This window comes from Maylandia zebra, linkage group LG15, assembly GCF_041146795.1.
Source record: "Maylandia zebra isolate NMK-2024a linkage group LG15, Mzebra_GT3a, whole genome shotgun sequence".
Classification (NCBI taxonomy): Eukaryota; Metazoa; Chordata; class Actinopteri; order Cichliformes; family Cichlidae; genus Maylandia; species Maylandia zebra.
Genome location: NC_135181.1, coordinates 23564253 through 23584625, shown reverse-complemented (window position 1 = coordinate 23584625; position 20373 = coordinate 23564253). Strand labels below are relative to the sequence as shown.

Here is a 20373-nt window from a genome sequence, read left to right as displayed (position 1 = left end):
ATCATCCGTGTTTTTGTAGGTATTTGAAAGTTTCCTATAAATACTGACTTTTTATCATAGGGCGATTAAAAAGTCCTGACACTGTTGAGTTTATTTTCTGTTATTGTTTCCTCACAAGAGGTCTCCCGATTCACTGATATCGTTAAATAGACTATGATGCCCTTTTACAACTTGATGCTGTTTATTATTTTACTTTTTAGAGTAGCTTTGCATAAGTCACAGATCAAAATGAGCCTTACAGCCTTTTTCTAGCTTTTTTTCATAGCCTCTATGAAAAAAGCGCTTTTAGCTCCTTCCTTTAGCCTTCGCTGCGGTGGAATAGTGGAATAAAATCGATGGGTGGATGCAAATTCAGATATTCCTCTACAAATAGTGACGTAGTGTAGTATGGTGATTAAACGATACTGCATCTGTAACATCTGCTTGCAGTTGAAAGTGGTCACCTAGAGGTTGAGTGTGCAACACCCTGAGGCTCTGTAGTAGCTGTGGCAAAGAAATACTTACAATCACAAGGAGGTTTACTAGTGTGCCTTTGCCATTAGATGCCCATATAAGGATAACCCCTCCCAATGACATCATACAGAGCCAAGAGTAGAAAAAAAAATTGAAACTGGGTGTTTAGAGCAGTAGAAATCCTGAGCTTTCAGCTCAAAGGGACTACTTGCACATACACTGACATCATCATTTCAAACTTTGGCCATGTGTAAAATGGGCGTAGGTTATATATATATATATATATATATAGGTTAACTTTAATAAACTCAAATAAAAAATGCAGCCTTTGTTAAAACCTTGTTAGCTTGTTGTAGATGTTGAGCTGACCTGCTGTGCACTGACTTACAGACCAAATTACTTAAGCAACTCATTTGAAATTATGTGACTTGTAGGAAATAAACAATTATTTATTTGTAGCAACTGATATACGTCGTTCAAAGAGCCTTCATTTGAAATTATAAACCAGTTATGAGGAATTTTCTGGCTTTCAAATCAACTTTTATCTGAAGTTCTGCAAAATACTTTTCAGAATCGCTGATCACATTAGCAGCATCTACACTACATATTTAAAATCTACTGATTTAAATGCAGCAAAGAAGACTAGAGTTTGGTGTATTTAGTGTTGCGGCAGATTATTACACAGCTTGCAGGACTCGTCTTTACAGGAGGTTCTGCACCACTCTAAGTAGTTTATATAGAAACGCAGCAGGGAGCAGATTAATATTTACACTGACACAAACTAATGTAGAGAGTAATTTCTGTACTACAGTATGCTTGATTAAAACTTAAAATATTTAATGATATGGAGGCAGAGACACCTTGAATTTTTCATTTTAGGATTAAGGTGACAAGTGCTTTGAATAAGTAACCTGAAGAGGTGGAAGTTAAATATTTTTAGGCCACGCTAAAGCTCTAAATGTTGCTCTTGCTGCACTCTCTGCCCTTACAGTTATGATTAAGGGTTTTAAGCACTTGATTTAAGATTTATTTAGGCCCCTAATCGTGCAAAGTAAGGATAATTTCAAGCATGAAATTGAGAGATTTAAGGAACCCAGAGTTTATATTATGTGTTCATGCATAGATTAGAAGATGATCATAGTTTATAAGCTGTTAGAAGGGAATCCTTATTCTGCGGTGCAAAGCAGAAAGGGCCATAGAGAAGTTCTGGGCTTATTTTTTGCGAGGGTGTACTTCTGGTTGCCGATTGTTACGCATAATTTTTGCATCACTTTACATACGCAAGAGGAAATTTTGTGAGTTTGGAAGGGTTTATTATGTTTGCATGCACTTCTTCACCAACCCAAGGCATTGAAATGGCACAGAACGATGGTGCTTGCCAAAATTGTACATCGCCGCTCAGTTTCTGCTGTTCACCCCTCACCCTGGAGCCACCAAACAGACACAGTTCAACAAAAGAATAATAAAGAAAGACCGCTGAAGAGAGAGATTGCAAAATCATATAAAAGAAGAAACGCCATCACACATCTCACACAAGAGACTTACAGCCGAGTGTATGAGTGAAAACAAAGAAACAGAGCTTTATTGCTGTTAGTTACCTCAGTGATGTTATTCTGCCAAAGCATAAGTAATTTAAACTTTAAAGTCGAGCTGTGTCTTTTTTTAAGCCTTTAAATAACACTTTATAGTAACCATCACATATAAACTGTAATCGTTAATAAAACATTAATAAGTAATTATTTCGTTTTTTTTAAAAGTAGATATTGCACAATGCATCAGTTTTTTTAGACATTATTTTTGGTGATAAAAGTTTCATTTGTATTTCTCGGGGCATCAAATGTTGTTTAGTTTGTGTTGCTGTTCTTATAATCATGTGTCTTATTTTGGTGAATCTTTGACATGCGAAGAGCAGATGAGGAGGACAGAAAGTCAGACACAAGAATGGGATAAAGAATAAGTTAAACTTTCAAAATAAAACTCCTTTTTAAAATGTTATATAGAAACAAAATGGACTTTATTGTTAAACATGGCAGAGAAGTCCAATTTATTGATCTGAGTAATGGCCTGGCAGCTGTGTCAGAGCACCTGTCACTGAAGATGGCGACGCCCCTAACTCCGTTATACAGTTGGATGAATGATTTTTTTTTTTTAAAGCACTGATATGGAGGGGGAAAGATACTTATTTCTGCTGTAAAGTTGGAGATATTAACATGAGAGTCTGAGGAATTATACACTTTCAGAGTCAGCCTCAAGTGGCCATTAGAAGAACTGCAGTTTTGGTGCCTCTGCACTGGCTTCGTTTTTCAGCTCTGGAGGTTACTGCTTGGTCTGCAGAAACTGGGTCTTTTATTTTGAAAAGATACTTCTTTTTTTTTTTTTATCCAGCTCCTTGGTGTAGCCTCCTAAAAAATAAGTAAATAAAAAAACAAGATCTGACTATTTTAAGCAAGTCAGCATCTAATATATAATCTAATATCTATAATATTAGATATATTAAATATTAAAAACCTGTTGAATTAATTATCCACTTTCCATTTATGAAGATTGTTGTTATTGTGTTACCAGTCTTTAATACACTACTGTGAAATTAACTTTATATTACACACATAAAAGGGAAGTCGCTCGTGCTGCGGAGATGCGATAGATCAGAGAAAATCTTACAATGTGGCACGGAACAAAAGGATCAATCGGCTTTAGTCTTTTAGAACAAAAAGTTGTGATGCAATACAAGCATAAATAGGGTTACAGCTCTTCATCACAGCCGTTACAGTCCATCCACGTTGTCAGTGCACTGCAACACTAATCTAAGATCTAAGTGAACAGAGACAAAATAAGTTTGATAAATGGGTTTTAATCTAAAGTTTCTGGGGAGTAAAAGTCAAGAATTTCCATTTTTATCTCATGCAAGTTCAAATTTCTCTGTGCAGTTTGATAAATAACCCTGGCTGATAGGGTGGATGCAGACAGGCTCTCCGGAAGGCTCAGTGCGCTCCCATGTGGCCAGAAGCAGCACTGCATGGTTCAGACTAAATGAACGCTTCAGGAGCTCACACACGGTGCATTAAAATACTGAATTACAGCACTAATACATAAGTAAAACACGATAGATCATCGGCACGCTTTCAATCCTCACAGATCTGATATCACACAGAGCAACCCATGCAGCAAATTGCTACATTTGCCTCGTTGGATTTAGAGCGCTGGAGTGAAAGGTTTTAATCAGGAGAGTAATTGCGTTTGTTAATGAAGCACGACATTGCAGAGGAGGCCGGAGCCCAGAGCGAGGCGTCTGATGGGATTTTCTCCAGACAGTCCACAACGATTTCTGCTCCCGACTGAGGAGGTGTGATGTGTGGACTGCAGAGCAGACTGCAGTGTTCTTAGAGCCACAAAAGCTTTTTGTTCACAAACTGCTGCAGAAAGAAGCTCGACCTGGTTAACAAGCAGAGAGACACGCCTCTGACACCTGTGCTGGGAACACATTTACCTGGAAATCATCTGGCAACCAGTACAGATCTGCTTATTATGACCAGAACTTCAGGGACACTAAATTGATATGACTCATACAGCTACATTAAAAAAGGGCCTAAATGCTATAAATCAGGCTCTTCTTATTAGTTATTCGTACACACATAAATGCCATAGCACTCGATTTATGTCCACAATAATTCCCTGGTATGTTTATAATTTGTTTCTTAAAATTAAATTTATATAAATATGTTTAAAATGTTCCACCACACAGAGAAAAAAACATAATATACATAAAGCACAGCTATATAACAAACCTGTAGGTACATATAGGCTGTTTATGTGTAAACAGCCTATATGTATGTTTTCAGACCTTATGCTTGGTAGCTCTCTGGGCACTGACACACTACGCTGATCTAAAAAAGGCCAAATGTTTTCTAAAACACTGATTATAATGCACTTTTTTAGATCTATATACCAAATACATTCCTGAGGATTCTAGAATATTTTTTTAAACTTAATGTAAGGAAACACTCCATATTTTATTCAACTCATGTAGAATGAATCAGGTTTTCTTCTGAATTTTTGAGATAAATGTGTTGTGTGTAACTAATGTGAGAATCGTTTCAGTCATTTTTTTCTCTCCTAATCCTGCTTTTAACTGTTTTATATATAACGCACATGTTGTAATCTGCACATTTTTATAAGTTAGCCTTTAAAACTTTCAGATTGTAACATTTTGGATGACACCTAAAAAGTTTTCACTTTGTGACATATTGATTATTTTTTTTTACATAAATGAGATGAAGCCCTGTTGTGGGTTAAAATCAGCTAAACTACAGTGGAGGGTAATATTCTTACTTACGGCAGGAAACGTACACGTATGAATGACAATAGCACATATTCTGTGAGATGACATAGAAGATTTATACATTCTGACATTAAATTCACAAACTTAATGTCTGACTTTTTAATGTTATTTCTTTACATATTACCCTCTTCGTTTGCATCTGTAGTTATTTTTTATTTCAGTAAATTAAAATGTTCTTTTAATTCTGACTTTTTAATTTATTTTAATTACTTCTAAAGTTATGGAACACAAATTAATTTACTATATCATAGCGATGTGTTCAGACATGAGGAATGTCTAATTAATGTTACAGGGAATCTAACGACTGTTTCACTGAGGATAACATTATCTTTGACTAAGGAAAACCTAACATTACCTGATAATGCTGTTTTCACATAACCTTGTTGTCTCCTGTGTTTGAAATGGGAATGTGTTGTGAAGTTTGTGTAAATTTGCAAACGAAGAGCTTTTAGTGACGCGCTGTAGTCGGCTTATTTCTCGTCCTTACACCAGAGCGACGAGCTGGATCCCTTCCAGGAGCTGCTGGACGAGCAGCACTACCCGGCCGAGGTGACCATGCCCAGCCCCAAACACCACAAATACCTGCCCTGCAAGGAGAGCAAGAAGGAGCTCATCACGTAAGTAATCCGACTGCTGCACGCTGTTACCCAGCAGCCTCTGAGCCAAACACTCTCACGTTCAGGTCGAAGGATGGCGAGAAACCCTCAGTCAAAGGCAGCTGAGGTTCACTATGCGCTATATGTCACTTCACTTTCCTGTCTCATTAAATTGATGGTGCAGCAGTCTTACAAAAGTACATAAATATAGACATAACCCTGAAACATCAGCAGATAGCAAAGACAAACAGCACGAGTTTGAAGCGGGAACGAAACTAATTAGCAACCTTGTAAATTTAGAAACGGAGATCGGCACATCAGTACGTGTTTTAGTCTCCGTGGTGTTTCTGATCTCGTTGAGAGGCTTCATCAGATGTGACACAGGCGTTCGCACCATCTTCTGTCGCCAGCTGCCGAAGAGCCAATAAGACAAAGGCTAACAGCTCAGGATTATTAATGACAGGAATTCACAGGCCAAAAGAAAAAAAAATAGTTTTCATCATTTTTTATTGATATATTGCTTTTCCCCTCACTGTAGCTCAATAAGTGCAGACACTTCACAGCGCACACGTATCAGGAGATGTGTGTGATATAAACAAGTAACTGTGGAGGAGCTTGCTTCGCTTCTTTGCTATGCATAGCATGTGTCCTGATCGAGCCTTTTCTTTGGGGTTTGGGCAACTGGCCAAATTGTTTTTACTTTCATCAGCTTGTGTCACGGGCGCTCGTGTAAGCAAATAAAATCTGAAACTCTTGACTATGAGGCAGGCGTCTGAGTTGGAGGAGGGTCAGACATCAAAATCATCCCAGAGCAGTTTCCCTTAATTGATCTGGTTAATTACTTTGAAGACTGCATAACAACCAACAAACAAAATAAGTAAGACTTCAGGCTGTGAATTTTTTGCATGAGTGAAGCAGGATTCATGTGAGGACAGAGAAAATCTCTGTTATGCGTGTTTAGCCTAATCGTTCCCTACAGAGGCTCATCACTTCTGCGCTGCAAAGTTTACGTTTTACTTCTGCTTAGATGTTATTTGACCTGTTTCAGCAACTTCAAGTTTCTTTCATTTCAAAAATTTTAAAGAAAAAAATTAATTCTCGTAGAGATTTTAGTATTTCCACACTTTGGATTGTGAAATGTGGAAACATGATACACTCAAAAAAAAAAGATTCTTTGTCATCAGAGTCTAAGGAGCTTGGACGGAAGCGACTGGACTTCTTTAAGTTAAGAGTCGCAGGTATGTAAACCATAGTGGGGAGCAGATGAGCCAAGGTGTGAAAAACGGCATGGGTCATTACCACCAGGGTTTAGGGTGAAACTACTTTGAGACCTAACCTCATTCTACCATGTGACCTATAGAGGTCACCTGACACCTGGGAAAGGATCTTAAGACTCCACAGTTGGTGTCGTGAGCCACCTCCTCTGTTCAGTGATGGACAATCACAGTGGACATGGATGGTCTCTTTTACCCTGCTTTCAAACCATCTGGCTTCCCGTCAAAAATGTGAACATTGGCATCTTCAAAAGGCTGAACAGCTTAACCCATAGTATAAAACTACATGTAATCAGATTACTTTCATTCAGAATTTGGGACACAATTTGGCTGTTACTCCTGACTCATCATGTTTGGTGTGAAGAATAGTGTTTTGTCCCAAATCCCGATCTTTTTCCTAAACCAGTTACTTCATCATCAAAAAAAAATCATCAGCCATCAGTTAACATAACACCGTCAAGAAAGAGGACTTCTATCTATGAAGTGTATGTTAGCTCCACTGTTTTGTTCACTGACCATAAGTAAGGCTATTGTTTTCCAAACAAATGATGCACTTTCTTCTTGTTCCTTGCAATCAAATTCAAATTTTATTTGTCTCACACACACACAACCATACACAGTATGACATGGGGGTGAAATGCTTGTAGCTGTGCAATGCCCGACCATTGAATGACAGTGATTTTACAGTATTTACAATTTACAGGTTACTACAAAAATTTACAAATTAACTTAGAAATTTACAGTAAAAAATGTGCAAATAGCAGAAAGAGATTATAAAGATTATAAATTATAGGAAGTGTGCATAAAGAAAAACCAGAGTGCGTGTGGTGATGTGATGTGTGTGAGAGTCCAGTCTTATAGTGATGTAATGTGTGTGGGAGAGTCCAGTCCTACGCCTGGTTCAGGGTCCGAATAGCCTGGGGGAAGAAGCTCCTCCTCATTCTCTCTGTTTTGGCCTTAAGGGAGTGGAAGTGCTTCCCAGACCTCAACAGTGAGAAGAGTCATCAAATCAAATAATCAAGTAATCAAACGTCTTCAGCAGAAGGTGTTTGGTCTTTGGGAAGGAAGGTGTTTGTCAGATCCAAGTCCTTTTTCTTGTGCTTTTGTGTGCTGTTTTTGTAACCAAATAGTTGAACTTAAACCCAACTAATGACTTAGAAATCAAACAAACTGTAAAACTCAAATTTCTAAAGGAAGCACAAATCTTGGTATCCTGGCTAGTAAGCCTTTGGCTTATGGAGTTCATTTTTCCAAGTAAAGGCCTTACAGTATAGTGAGAAGCTCATCAGTCAGGCAATCCCCTGTAAGTGACTGATTGGCAACAGTAGTGAGGAAGAACTGCCCTTTAACAGGAAGAGACCCCAGATTTAGTGGAGCAACCAGAGGAACCCACAAACAATAAGCAGGACAGACACAAAATACAAAAGATGACAAATGTTAACGACACCTGGCGCGAGTAGCACAGTGCTGCCACAATGCTGGTGGTGAGTTTCACCAGCACCACCTAGGTGCTTGCCATAGGTCTGTAAAACAGGATCTTTATGTCACAGTGGCCAATGTTCCTGCAGCCAGTCCAACAAGGCACTGTTGCTAAAAAGAAAAGAAAAATAACTCTTGTGTGTAACAGTGAGACACAGCCATCGTCGGAGAAAACCACATTATGTGTGGCCCTGGGATGAGAGCATGTTTGTAAAACTGTCGGTGGTGTTAAAGTAATAGTGGCTCTTCTCCTCCTGCAGGTTGTCAAGCTGTCAGCTGGCCGACAAGAACATCCGCGGGATGATGACCACTAACTCACAAGAACTCAAGTGAGTCAACAGGATCAGTGTATCACTGGTGTGTTGTTCTCAGCAGAGTGGAAAGTGTGGGAAGGAAAGAATGTTAAAAATATCGACTGCTGTCCATTCAGTGTCCTTTCATTTAAAAGTGTGTAACTTTTTCTATGGTTGGATTTAGAGCCCGCTCTTCTCTGGTTCATCCGTCATCGGTTTTCCTAAAACCATTTCTTCCTGTCTATGATGCTTTGGGTACCACTCTAATGTGTTACTGTAATTGATTTGTGAGAACTGCGAGTGTCTGATGTCAGACATTCACGGAAAAAGAAAACATTTTTCTGGATGTAGTCTTTCTTTTTTTTTTTTCGACACAGGAACCATTATGTGATAATACAGTTGTTTGATCTTGTATTTACTCCTCAGGTGTCCAACGCCCGGCTGTGATGGATCTGGACACATCACTGGAAACTATGCCTCCCACAGGAGGTACATTCGTAAAGACTATAATATACAACTGCGTGCATGAAATCACAGACAAACAAACAGCAACAGTAAACCATGCTTCACTGAACGCACATGTTTTAAGTAATTTTCTGTTCTGCAGTCTCTCCGGTTGTCCACGAGCCAAGAAAAGTGGCATAAAAATCCTCCACAGCAAAGAGGACAAAGACGATCAGGAGCCAATCAAGTAAGGAGATATTTTGGAGATATGTCACAGCCTTAATATTGAGAATATTGGAAAGTGTCAGATCTAAGCTTAAAAGTAAACCCAAGCAAAATGAGGGGCAAAGACAGTGCCACTCAAAAAACTACCAAAGCTCTGTCATTGAGACATTTAAATATCTGGATAGATTCAAGGTTGTGCATTCATTTAAAGTGAATGCACTTCTTAAATATTTTCCTATGATGTATGAGGCAGTTTTTGCCATATTTTATCAGCTTCTTCCCTGGTGTTGTTAAACTGTCTGAGACAAAGCAAAGAACAAGTAAAAAAAAACAGATTTCAGACCAGTAACTGAGATGTTGCTCATAGATTTTATGTAAGGTCCACAAATACAGGGCTTAGGTGTCCTGTTTTTTAGACCTTACCACTATATTAAAGCTTATAGAACAATAACAGCGCTTTAGAAAAGCAAATTCTAGTTTCTCTTAAAAGTTTTTTTGCTGCTGTTGGTTTTATTCATGCTCATCAGCATCTTTATGTTCCTCTCTTAAATGTAAAATAATTATTTTAAGGCAGATATTGGATTTTAAGAGAATAAATCTTTGAAACAACACCTTGCCAAAAAATACAATAAGTCAGAGAGAACAAAACATTTAGTGATGTCAAACTCTGAGGGGGGCATTCTTTGGGTTGTGCAGGCTTGTTGGTGAGGTCAGTGGGATTGGAATCTGGGGACTTTGGAGGTGTTGTGGAGGATTGCTGCACATGCTAATGGATATATGAAGAATTAAAATAACAGGTTAAACTGTTGCCGTGTATTTTAAACAGGTAGAACAGGATTCTCATCTTCTGACAACTTTTTTAGAGAAAAGAGAGAAGGTGCATCAGTTAGACTTTTCAAATCATCAGCAAGGAGGAAGGACTGGCTTGTTTCGTTGCCTCTTAAAAGCACATTCCAGGTCCCATTATTATGCATTTTTTTTGCATCAAGGTCAAAGCACTTTGTTAATGACAGGTTCATCCATCATCCCTCTCTTAAAATGCTGCCTATGTAGACTGACCTTTCTAACTTTTGCAAAGAATATTGCAAAAGCGGGGAGCCGCGGTCAGTGCTGCACTCCACCTCCGGCTCCCAGCAGACCAAGTCCAATAAAGGTTAGCGCTAGTGAGCCTTTGACATTTGTGTTAAAGCTGAGCCATAATGCTAAGCCAATACGACCTTGTGAATAATCTAAAGTTCAGCTTGTGTCAGTCTGTAGCCAGCTGCCGCCGCCGCCTCTGTTCCATCCACCATCATCATTAACAGTAGAATCATAATTAAGCTTAACCTGAGCTCGGCTGGGGAGCGGCCTGTGGACGCTCGGCTCATTCTAATCAGCCCAAATGTCACAGCGAAGGGCGTTTTGGGATGCAGGAGGCAGAGCTGAGTGTCTGGAAGCTGAGGTGGTGATAGGCGTTTGTCCTGCTCATCGTTACGCTGCTGTGGCCTTGAGGCCTTGGAAGGGTGGGGGAGGATTGTAGATGAGGAAGTGAGTCGTGACTCAATGTCCTCCCCCATTCATCAAGAGTCCTATGGAGTGCTGTGGACAGTTTCTAAAGCAAAGTGTTTCTGTCCAGCTGATCAAAGAGCTGATGATGGTTAGTGTGGCTGGCTGCGTTAGTCTTTTCTTAAACTAAAGCTTTTTGGAGGTGACAAGACTTCACTTCAGGTTAGAACTGTGGAGTGTTTTCAAAGGAGCTTGCAAAGAAAAGCGTCTGGACTTCTTTAAGTGGAGTGTTTTAATTTTTTTTTTGAAAAGCAAACGGAGACCTTTACACTTGTTTCTCAGGTGTCCAGTGCCAGGTTGTGATGGTCAGGGTCATGTGACAGGGAAGTACGCTTCTCATCGCAGCGCATCAGGCTGCCCCCTTGCGGCAAAGAGGCAAAAGGACAGCTACGTCAATGGCTCGCAGTTTGTCTGGAAATCTGGCAAGACAGATGGCATGACCTGCCCAACCCCAGGCTGTGATGGCTCAGGGCACGTCAGTGGGAGCTTCCTGACCCACCGGAGGTAAGATCTTTCTTACTTTAAACAAAGTTTGTCATCAGTTCCAACTTTTTTTATACAATTTTGGGGGTAAATAATGACCAATATTCAGGTCCTCTCCTCCTGCTGTACATGCTGTTGGCTTTTGGTCACCGTTTTTCAAATAAGGCAGCGATTTGTATGACGTTATCTATGCAAAAATAAGATAGATTTTTTAACTTGGAGAAACATTTGGTTTATGTGTTTTTTTTTCAGTCTCTCCGGTTGTCCCCGCGCCACCTCAGCCATGAAGAAAGCCAGGATGAGTGGCGTGGAAATGTTGACAATCAAACAAAGAGCAAGCAAAGGTCAGAGCTCAAGAAACAGAAGAAGCTTTAAGTGAATTATTATATATATTATTATATATCTGAAAGAGTGAAAAAAACCTAATTTCCTTATATTAGACATTTTACATGTGATAAAATGCGGTAATGCTGCTTTGACTGCTAAGTCAGGGGAGATAGATCTTTTTGGGGTTTTTTGTTTCAGGTATCGAGAACGATGAAGAAATCAAACAGCTGGATGAAGAAATCAAAGATCTGAATGAGTCCAACAGTCAAGTGGAGTCAGACATGATAAAACTGAGGACACAAGTAAGATGGTCTCTGTTTGTTAATGTAACATAAATACAAATACGTAAGACACTAGTTGGGTAAGAAACTAGACTGTCCTGTAATAGACAGAGATAAAGGTGTCCCAGTAAGCTGCTATTTCCAGTAGAAATGTTTTTGTCACATTATTTGACAAAAAAAATTTCTACTCGATATTTTAATTATTTGATTATTTGAAAATGATGCTGTTTTTTAAGTTCATGAAAACCTTCAATGTTTTCTTTTTCTTCTAATAAGAAGAATAAATCTTGCACCTTAACTGCACTCAGACTTTTAATCTGAAAGGGTTAGAGGAACTTTTGGCATTCTTAAAAAATACTTTCATAAGAAAATCCTGCCCTCATCAGCCATCTTGCTTGGTTTCACATGCTTTTTAAGAGGTTGAAGAGAACTTCTTTAAGTTTGTTGAAGATCAATGTTAGTTCTAAAAAATGTTTAGAATTGAAGAAGCCTCTTGGTCCATTTTAAAATCCTAAGATGAAGGAAGATGCAGATGTTATGTGACTTGGATGACTAAGAACCTGCACGGACATAACATCTGCATTTTCCTTCATCTGCAAGACTTTCCTACTTTACCTGACAGATGTGCACGTGTCCAATGCAATGGGTTGGACACAGTGTTTAATCTGCCATCTTTGAGTACAACAATCCGTGTGATCTTTCAGCTAATAGTCAGTCAGTGCATTTAGGGTGGGCATCGTGGGTTTTCACGGAGGCTCCCTAAACCAGCTCCAGTAGTGCAAATGCAAGTGCTGTGTGCTACATGGGAGAGAGGACATCTGTGGGCAATATGCTGACTCAGTTCTCCTAAAATTGTCTGAAGTTAATGTTGGTTGATTGTTTGCACTCTTCCCAGCCTTTTTGCTAATGTCACTATTAATACAAAAGCTTTAAAAGGTCTCCTACTAATTTATTTCCTCATCCGGTAGATAACCACTATGGAGACCAACCTGAAGTCCATCGAGGAGGAGAACAAGGTGATCGAGCAGCAGAACGACTCCCTGCTGCACGAGCTGGCTAACCTCAGCCAGTCGCTCATCAACAGCCTAGCTAACATCCAGCTTCCACACATGGTAAGAAAAAAAATCATCTGTGGCATGAAGAAGTAAACCTAGGATGACTAATAATGTGACAAGTATTCTTTTACCACAAATATAAGCTTCCGTAACGTGTAATTTAAATATCTAGAGACTTATAAATGTCAGTTAAATATTTAAAATTTTGAATTTACTGGTTTGAAAATCTTGTATGTTTAACATCAGTATACAACATGCTTTAAATACAAAGACAAACATAAATAATTACATCTCAGAACAAATATACAGCAGTTTTAGAGCAGTGTTGGCTTTCTTAGCAGTTTAAAGTGGATCTTATTTTTATTCTTGGACTTTACTTTGAATGTGTCACAGTTAAAAAAATTCCCCTCATAACAGAAGGTTTTAAGACCAGGTGGGTGGGGCTTCTGTGCCTGAGATGACCATATTTGGGATATCTCCACTATCCGACATCATGCAGACCCAAGACTAGAAAAAACAACTGTCTGAAGCTGAGTTTTTAGAGCAGTGAGAGTGTAGTAAAGCCTAAAACCAGCATGCATAAACCAGCATGCATTATCCAATCAAAATGGACTGAAATGCAAATCTATGTATTTATTTCTATGTTCTTTGTCTGACATGACCTACTATATCTGTTACAGTTTGTGTAATGCCACTTAGGAAATGTTATGATTGTGTTTTGAGTGTTTGTTGGAGGCTTTTCTGTTTCACGTGTTGTAAATGAAATGTAGATCTGAGGCCAGCTGTTCATGATTTCGACCCAGGGATTTTTAAAAAGCCTTCTCCAGCTTCTTCCCCCCTTAGCAACACTCAGGTTTTTCTTCATCTGCTTCTTTCTGTTCTCCACCTTCTTCTTCTTTTTTTTCCTCCCAGCAGTTCATGCTGTGCTTCTCCTGTGCTTTGAAACGCCTCACAGATTTTCACATAAAGAAACGGCCCGTTGTTTTCTTTCTTTTGTTGTTGCTTTTTTGTTTTTGGTTGACTTTCAGTGAAGTTGCTCATGGCTGTTTTAACGTCATGTTGTCTCAGTGTCGGAAGAAGACTGGGGCTAATTGGATAATCTCTTAAAGCAGTAAAAACAGGAGGTGCTTGATAACTGGACTCTCTGCTTCCTTTCCTTCTTCCTTTAATGGGCGGGAATGCTTCATATCACACTGTAAGAAAAATATTCGCCTTAACAAGGAATTCTCAGAAAGACGCGATCTCATTACCAGAAAAATACTGAACTGAATCCAAAGTTCTGTTCACACTGCAGGACTTAAAATCTTTGATTCTAATTTAGCTCGCAGTGTAACAGTTAGTTCTCTCAGTTGTCTCTTTATTTTTGGCATTTTATACCTCTTTCAGTTCGTTCTGACTTTAAAATTATTCAGAAACTGGAAGCTTGCTGCAGTCTGAACAGAGCTGCAGGGCGAAAAGACTTGTTAAGGTGGACATTATGTTTTTTTCACTCCTCGGTGTAGCTTATGAAGCTTTGTGACCGCCGCTGTGTGTCTAGCGGGCTAATAGACTTCTCTGTACACCCTCTCCTGTAGAGACCGCTGCCACAGAAAGAGGCCCCAGTAAAGCATAACTGCTGTTTACAGATGCCTCCCAGAGTAAGAGATCCATTTATCCTTTATCCAATTATCCTTCTCTTCTGCACTGTCATCCCCCCTTCCTATAATTCCTGTAGCTCACTGTGGCATAGGCACATCCTAGCTATCCATTTATCCTGCAGCTTTCAACTCAGCCATGTTGATAGTGACATCAACTGTAGATAACCGCTTTTCCTCTTTATGACAAAAAATATATTGAGAAGCTAAATCTATCTTTAAATCAAATTTAGCCCCAGCAGAGAGTGTGAGAAATTCTCCTGCTTTGTTTTTTCTGACTGCACTGAAATGCTGAAATCATTAGATAGATAGATCATTAGATAACGTGACATTAACTGCAATTCTGCGCCTTAATGACGTAATGTTTTTTGTTTTTTTCGCTTACCTATAAACTAAACCTATAAACTCATCAGGAAAGTACTTAGAGAGGTAAAATCCCCTTGACTACTTTATGAACTGAAGTATGTCTGTAAACATAGGTATCGCCCCCTGGTGGCCAGTAAAAAGAAAGTTGGTTTACGCTTCTTTCTTTCAGTCCCAGAAGCCAAGTCCTGCTTTTTATGGTGTCTATAGTCGAACGGCATTATCTGCTTTGCTATTGCACCAGCACTGAGAAGCTAAAATGAGCATTATTCGGTGGGCACATACACTGAAACCAGATTCACACACATCTTTTAACTGTTTTCAGTCCATTAAACGACTCCTGTCAGTCCCATAGATTTGCCCGCAGGCAGCCTCTTCCATCAACTAGTAAGCTCAGTAGTCTATTATCACCTCATTTAACGGTGGGCATGTCACTGGGATTTTTTTTTTATCCTACTGATTACAGTGGGTGATAACAGTCTTCTGGCATACTAGTATTAAAGGTAGGTTGTCTAAGATCTAAATTGACTTATTAATTAAAGAGCATACATAACTGAAATCTTTTTATTGTCCATTTAAAGCCCTTTAAATGAACAATAGAAAGACCTCTTAGTGGGCTCAGTTGATCGCTTCATTTAAGGATTACAATGATCAGTGATTAGAATGGATGATAACAACCTTCCTGTCTCCTCTTAGTACAGGAGGGCATCTAATGGGGGGTATTATGACCAATCATGACCATTAAAGAGGCTAATAACAATGAAAGTGTGTGAATCATTTAACTTGAGACATGGATATTTGACTTTTATGTGCCAATTAAAGACGGATCATTGGCTTTTTGAGGCTCTGGACTCAAATTCTTTGATTGGCTGAGTCAGTGTGAAGTTAGCAGGATGCAATGACAGCAGTGCAGTTAAGTGCAGGGCAACTGGCTCAGGCACCGAAATAGTCATTTGTATTAGTGTCCCTTAAAACCTATAAATGCCAAGTATTAAATGGAGGTCAGTGAAGACCTCAAAGACTATAGTGACTCTATAACATAATGTGACATTTAAGGTGGGCAATCATCAAATAACCCACTAAAATTCCTGAAGCCAAAGCTGCACTCTCCCAGAGAAGTACTTGAACCACCAAAACTCCCAGTTGGCAAACATGACTTTCCAGTTATGTCTTTCCCATCTGCTCATTAGCATCCCATTAGTTTTTATCATCACAATTTTGTCTCCATGTGCTAAACATTAACCTTTCATATACCCACCAGCTAACCATCTCTCACCTGGTTTTTGCATGGTTTGGAGTTGCATTTTCGTAGATAATCGGCTGATATTACATCAAATATCGTACATTTACTTTTTAGAAAGGGAGTATTTTAGTGAAGCCATGCTTTCCCAATGGTGTCCCTTCCTCCCCCTGCCGCCCGCCTGTCTTCCAAACCTCCCCCCAGTGTCTGAGTGAAAATAAACCACCACCTTTATCCCACCTGATTGTGTCTACATGGGTTTCTTTCCCCTCACAGGAACCAATGAATGAACAGAACTTTGACACTTATGTGAGTACACTGACAGACATGTACACCCACCAGGACCAGTACCAGAGCCCGGAGAACAAGGCGCTGCTGGAGAACATCAAACAGGCCGTGCAGGGCATCCAGGTTTAACTTTGACTGAGGCCGGAACAACAAATGCAAAGCAAAAGCAACAAATGGGGGGAAAAAAAGTGGAAAAAGCACGGAGTGGGTTGTTTTTTGCTGCTGTAATCTATCATTAGTTCTTTAATTTCTTCTGCGGTAATGCTCTCAACTCCATGGGTATCTCTTTTTTTATTATGTTGATTGTTGTTGCCTTGCTTTGAAAAAAAAGGTTTTAAATGAACATTCACGTTTTGTACATTTTCATATGACCTAATATAATGTGATGTACTGTTTATAGCTGCTAATGTATGCACATTCTAGTGTATATGTATGTATTTATTTATTGTAAGCTTGAATCATTTTTTATTTTAATGCGATTTTTTTCATACATCAGAAAAAAAAAATACAAACTGGGCGTCACGGGTTTAACAGGGAGCAGAGCGGCGACTGGAACATGAAGAGCAACCACTTCTGAAAAGCTTCTCACGAGCTTGGAAGTTGCTCATTAATTCTTTTTGTTTTCCTCTTAATGTCTGGAAGCGGACACTAATGTAAATCTTTAGCAATGATGAGAAGAAGCGATGCTATGAGCAAGAAGATTTCAAACATCACGACACGGAAACTTTTTGGTGCAAAATCCCATCATCCCCTTCGGAGTTGTTCCGTTTCAAAGCTGTCCTGTTCCGCGGCCCGCTTTTTCTTTGTTCGTGGGAGGGAGTGCCAGTGGAAAGACCAATGGCTGCAGAAAATATAGGAGACAATCTGCCATTGTGAATTTATTTGAAATCATCAACCTCGACTAGCTAATAGAACAACGTGTCAGCAATATTGGTATGATAATATTAAAGCGTTTGTTTAGATATGGGATGCAATCTATATGAAAAAAAGTTGTTTGGGTATATGCAATTTCTTATGAATAAAACTAGAAAAGAGCTGATAGATCTTTTTACTAACTATAAATGTATTGCGTTTTGTATAAACCTTTTACTACAATCATGTTTTAGGAATCTGACACGGGTGAGAGGACTTTGGTTCTGTCATGTTCGACTTTGCACAGGGACACCTTTGTTTCCATGTTTTGATGTTTTTATTGCCCGTTAAGAGGCACTTAGCAGGCAAACGGATCTGTAGATATGACTTTTCTTTCTCGAGGCTGACGGCTCCGCTGGACTAACAGGGTCAAAGTTCCCATCCTTCATTGTATATTGCACTCGTTCTGTAGAAAACGTCTTTCCAGTCATGCATCTTGTTGTCTGAGCCACAATGAGACATGATGCCAGACGACGTGATGACCAAGCACCGCTTTTCTTTTTTTCTTTTTTAAGTCTTTGTAATTGAAAAAGATGAATGAAAACTAGAGCCAGCAGTCGTGACGTCTGTGCACTGAATTTACCGACTGAGTATTTGATCTGAATCGGCCTTACTGATGACATTCGGTCTGAAATCACAGTACTGATGGAACATGTTTTCTCAACACCGTCGATCATGCATGCACTTTATTGGAGTATGTTAAAGTATTATCACGTGGTAAATGAAGCAAAAACTGTACAGCGAGTTTGTGGAAACTGACTTTGATAAGACTTTGCGCTGGAGATGCCTGTTGGAAAGCAACTTGAAGCAAATTTCACTGAGTTGATTTATTTAAGGGAAAACTCCCCCTGTGGTCTCTCCCCAGTCTCCTTTATTTCACAGTCCAAGATTTAGCAGAAGAAAACGTCTTCACGGTCAAGCTTTTGTCTGAAACATCACAGTTCAGGATCTCTTCTTTGGTATGCAGACACATTCTAAAACGTGTTTGCACTGGATAATAAGACAATAATCATTTTTTAATATGTCTGCCATCTTTTCCAAAATATGGTGTCAACAGAGTGGAAAACTGTAGTGCCCTTTTATTTTCTGCATAGACATTGTAAGATGACTCCTGGAGGACTTAACCTCCTGAGACCTGGGCTCATGTTTGGGTTACTTGGGATGTAACAGGCCTGTGTTGGTTAGAATGGAAGGAGGGTGTGTGGTTCCAAAATGAGTTGAAAAAATCACATATGTTTTCTGTGTGTACATAAAAACGTGATTATATGTTGTAAGCCGATTACAAGCCCCAATGTTTCCAGAAGATTAATTCAACCAAGTGTAACTTTAGGTTACCCACTAATAACACTAACAACAAGTATAAATCAAACCTAATTCTTTATAGAAACAGATAGTATGATGGGAAACTGTGTTTATGCAATGCAAAATGTTTAAACATTTGCACATCTGATGGGCTTCTCTGCATATGCTGACTGATATATTACTGTAAAGCCACTCTGGACCAAATTAAGACATGAATAGTATCACTGTATATGATCCAGGAGCCTCGTGAGAATCTAGGATGGAAATGTTTGAGTATATTTTTAAAATATATTTGTTTGAAATTGTAATACATGGATAAAGACAAATTTTGAAACTTGCACTATACAGCTTAGTTATAGCAGTTAGACAGTTAAAGTGATGAAAGGGTGAAATTTTCCTCACTTATACAAGCATAAAAGTTCAATTTAATGTTTTAAAGGAAAGCAATTTATTGGATTGTTTCTAAATAATACATAATTACGCCACCATAATTACCAGCAGAAACACTTGATACAGCTGGTATCCATATGAAAGTTTTTAGACAAGCGGTACTAATGAAAGCTGAAACTTCAAAGTACAGAAATGTTGATAAATCTTTTATGGAAACTAAACTGCATTTCTGTGTAATCAGGTGCAGCAGTATGTGCTGATATATTTAAACCTGCACAAATAACCAGCTCGTCTAGATATGAATATAAATGAGGGGAAAATATTTACTTGTGTAAAAAAACTACAAATTGTCTCATCATACTAAAATACATTTTTTATGTATTTTTTTTTCCACACAAGGGAGAAACAAACTGCAAAGGGGGGAGTTTTCTTTTAAGACTTCTTTGGACATTTACTGCAAAGTCTCATTCCCTGACTTTTACATCTTCGTCCAGAACTTGGCGTCTGCAGCTTCCTGCCAGTAAACTTCTGCGTTAGATAGACTGACAGCTTGTATTTTTTATTTAGTCAGTTATTCTTACTGATAACAAAGGAAATGGGAGTAAAAGCACAATTCTGCCATTTAAAGACAGTCGATAGACTAGATATTGTAATAACAGATGTAAAAGCTAAACTGTAACTATTTACATAGAGAATCTCAACACTAACATGTGACACGCTAGAATGCAAAAGAAAATCCATATGAATATTTGTGAAATCATCAATTTATGAAGATGATCGTTTCTTTTCAGCAGTGCACAGATAAGGGGTTTTTATACAACATTCATTTTCTCTCCTTTTACCCCTTTTTCTCTGTTACTTGCAAAACTTTCGACAGCAGTTTTCTTACCACATGGCATGGGTTTCTGTTGATATTTTTGCTGTATGTTTAAGGTCATGAGTTGCTATGTGATATTTTAATTTGACTTGTGAAGTTTGTACAATTTTTATCATGCTGGTGTTGGCATCTCTTGCTCTGAATAAATCTTGTGTTGCAACACTGATTATAACCTTCACTTTGTTTGTCATTTTTAAAGCTGACAGTTAGTTATGTTAATAGTGTGCAGTCGGCAGACATTTAGGGATTTTTATTATTTACACACCAATGAAAAGAGATCCAGTTGCCCAGTTACCTTTGTGACTGAAAAATAGAATATACACCAATTTGCCAAACCATTAAAACCACTATGATGTAGGAAAAAGGAAAATGTAAGGATCTGTGTGACCTTGACAAATGGTAGTTTGAGTCTGAGACCATCTCCAGTAAAGCAAGCCTTCCCAGGATGCACTGGCTAGTTTCAGTACCTAAAGTAGTTCAGGGATATCTACCTGGGTACTGATGAAACGCATTAGAGTTAAGGCTGGGTTTTTGTTTTAGCCACATTCTAGATAAGCATATTTTAAATTTTAT

At 38.7% G+C, this 20373-nt stretch overlaps 1 protein-coding gene across 8 annotated transcripts in view; it reads left to right on the top strand.

Annotated features, from left to right (window-relative positions):
* Positions 1 to 19972, top strand: part of myt1la (myelin transcription factor 1-like, a) — a 93949-nt gene extending 73977 nt beyond the window's left edge. For 4 of the 8 annotated variants that reach the window (XM_012923915.3, XM_012923909.3, XM_012923911.3 and 1 more), the window contains exons 15-24: positions 5258 to 5409; positions 8402 to 8470; positions 8861 to 8923; positions 9042 to 9125; positions 10931 to 11152; positions 11384 to 11475; positions 11657 to 11760; positions 12708 to 12851; positions 14369 to 14431; positions 16308 to 19972. In XM_012923915.3, the coding sequence (XP_012779369.2) occupies positions 5258 to 5409; positions 8402 to 8470; positions 8861 to 8923; positions 9042 to 9125; positions 10931 to 11152; positions 11384 to 11475; positions 11657 to 11760; positions 12708 to 12851; positions 14369 to 14431; positions 16308 to 16448 (1134 nt within the window). In that variant the 3' untranslated portion in view covers positions 16449 to 19972. The remainder of the gene's footprint in view (positions 1 to 5257; positions 5410 to 8401; positions 8471 to 8860; positions 8924 to 9041; positions 9126 to 10930; positions 11153 to 11383; positions 11476 to 11656; positions 11761 to 12707; positions 12852 to 14368; positions 14432 to 16307) is intronic. The other 4 variants (XM_012923913.3, XM_012923912.3, XM_012923914.3 and 1 more) reach the window with 2 other exon arrangements.
* Positions 19973 to 20373: the final 401 nt, after the last annotated feature.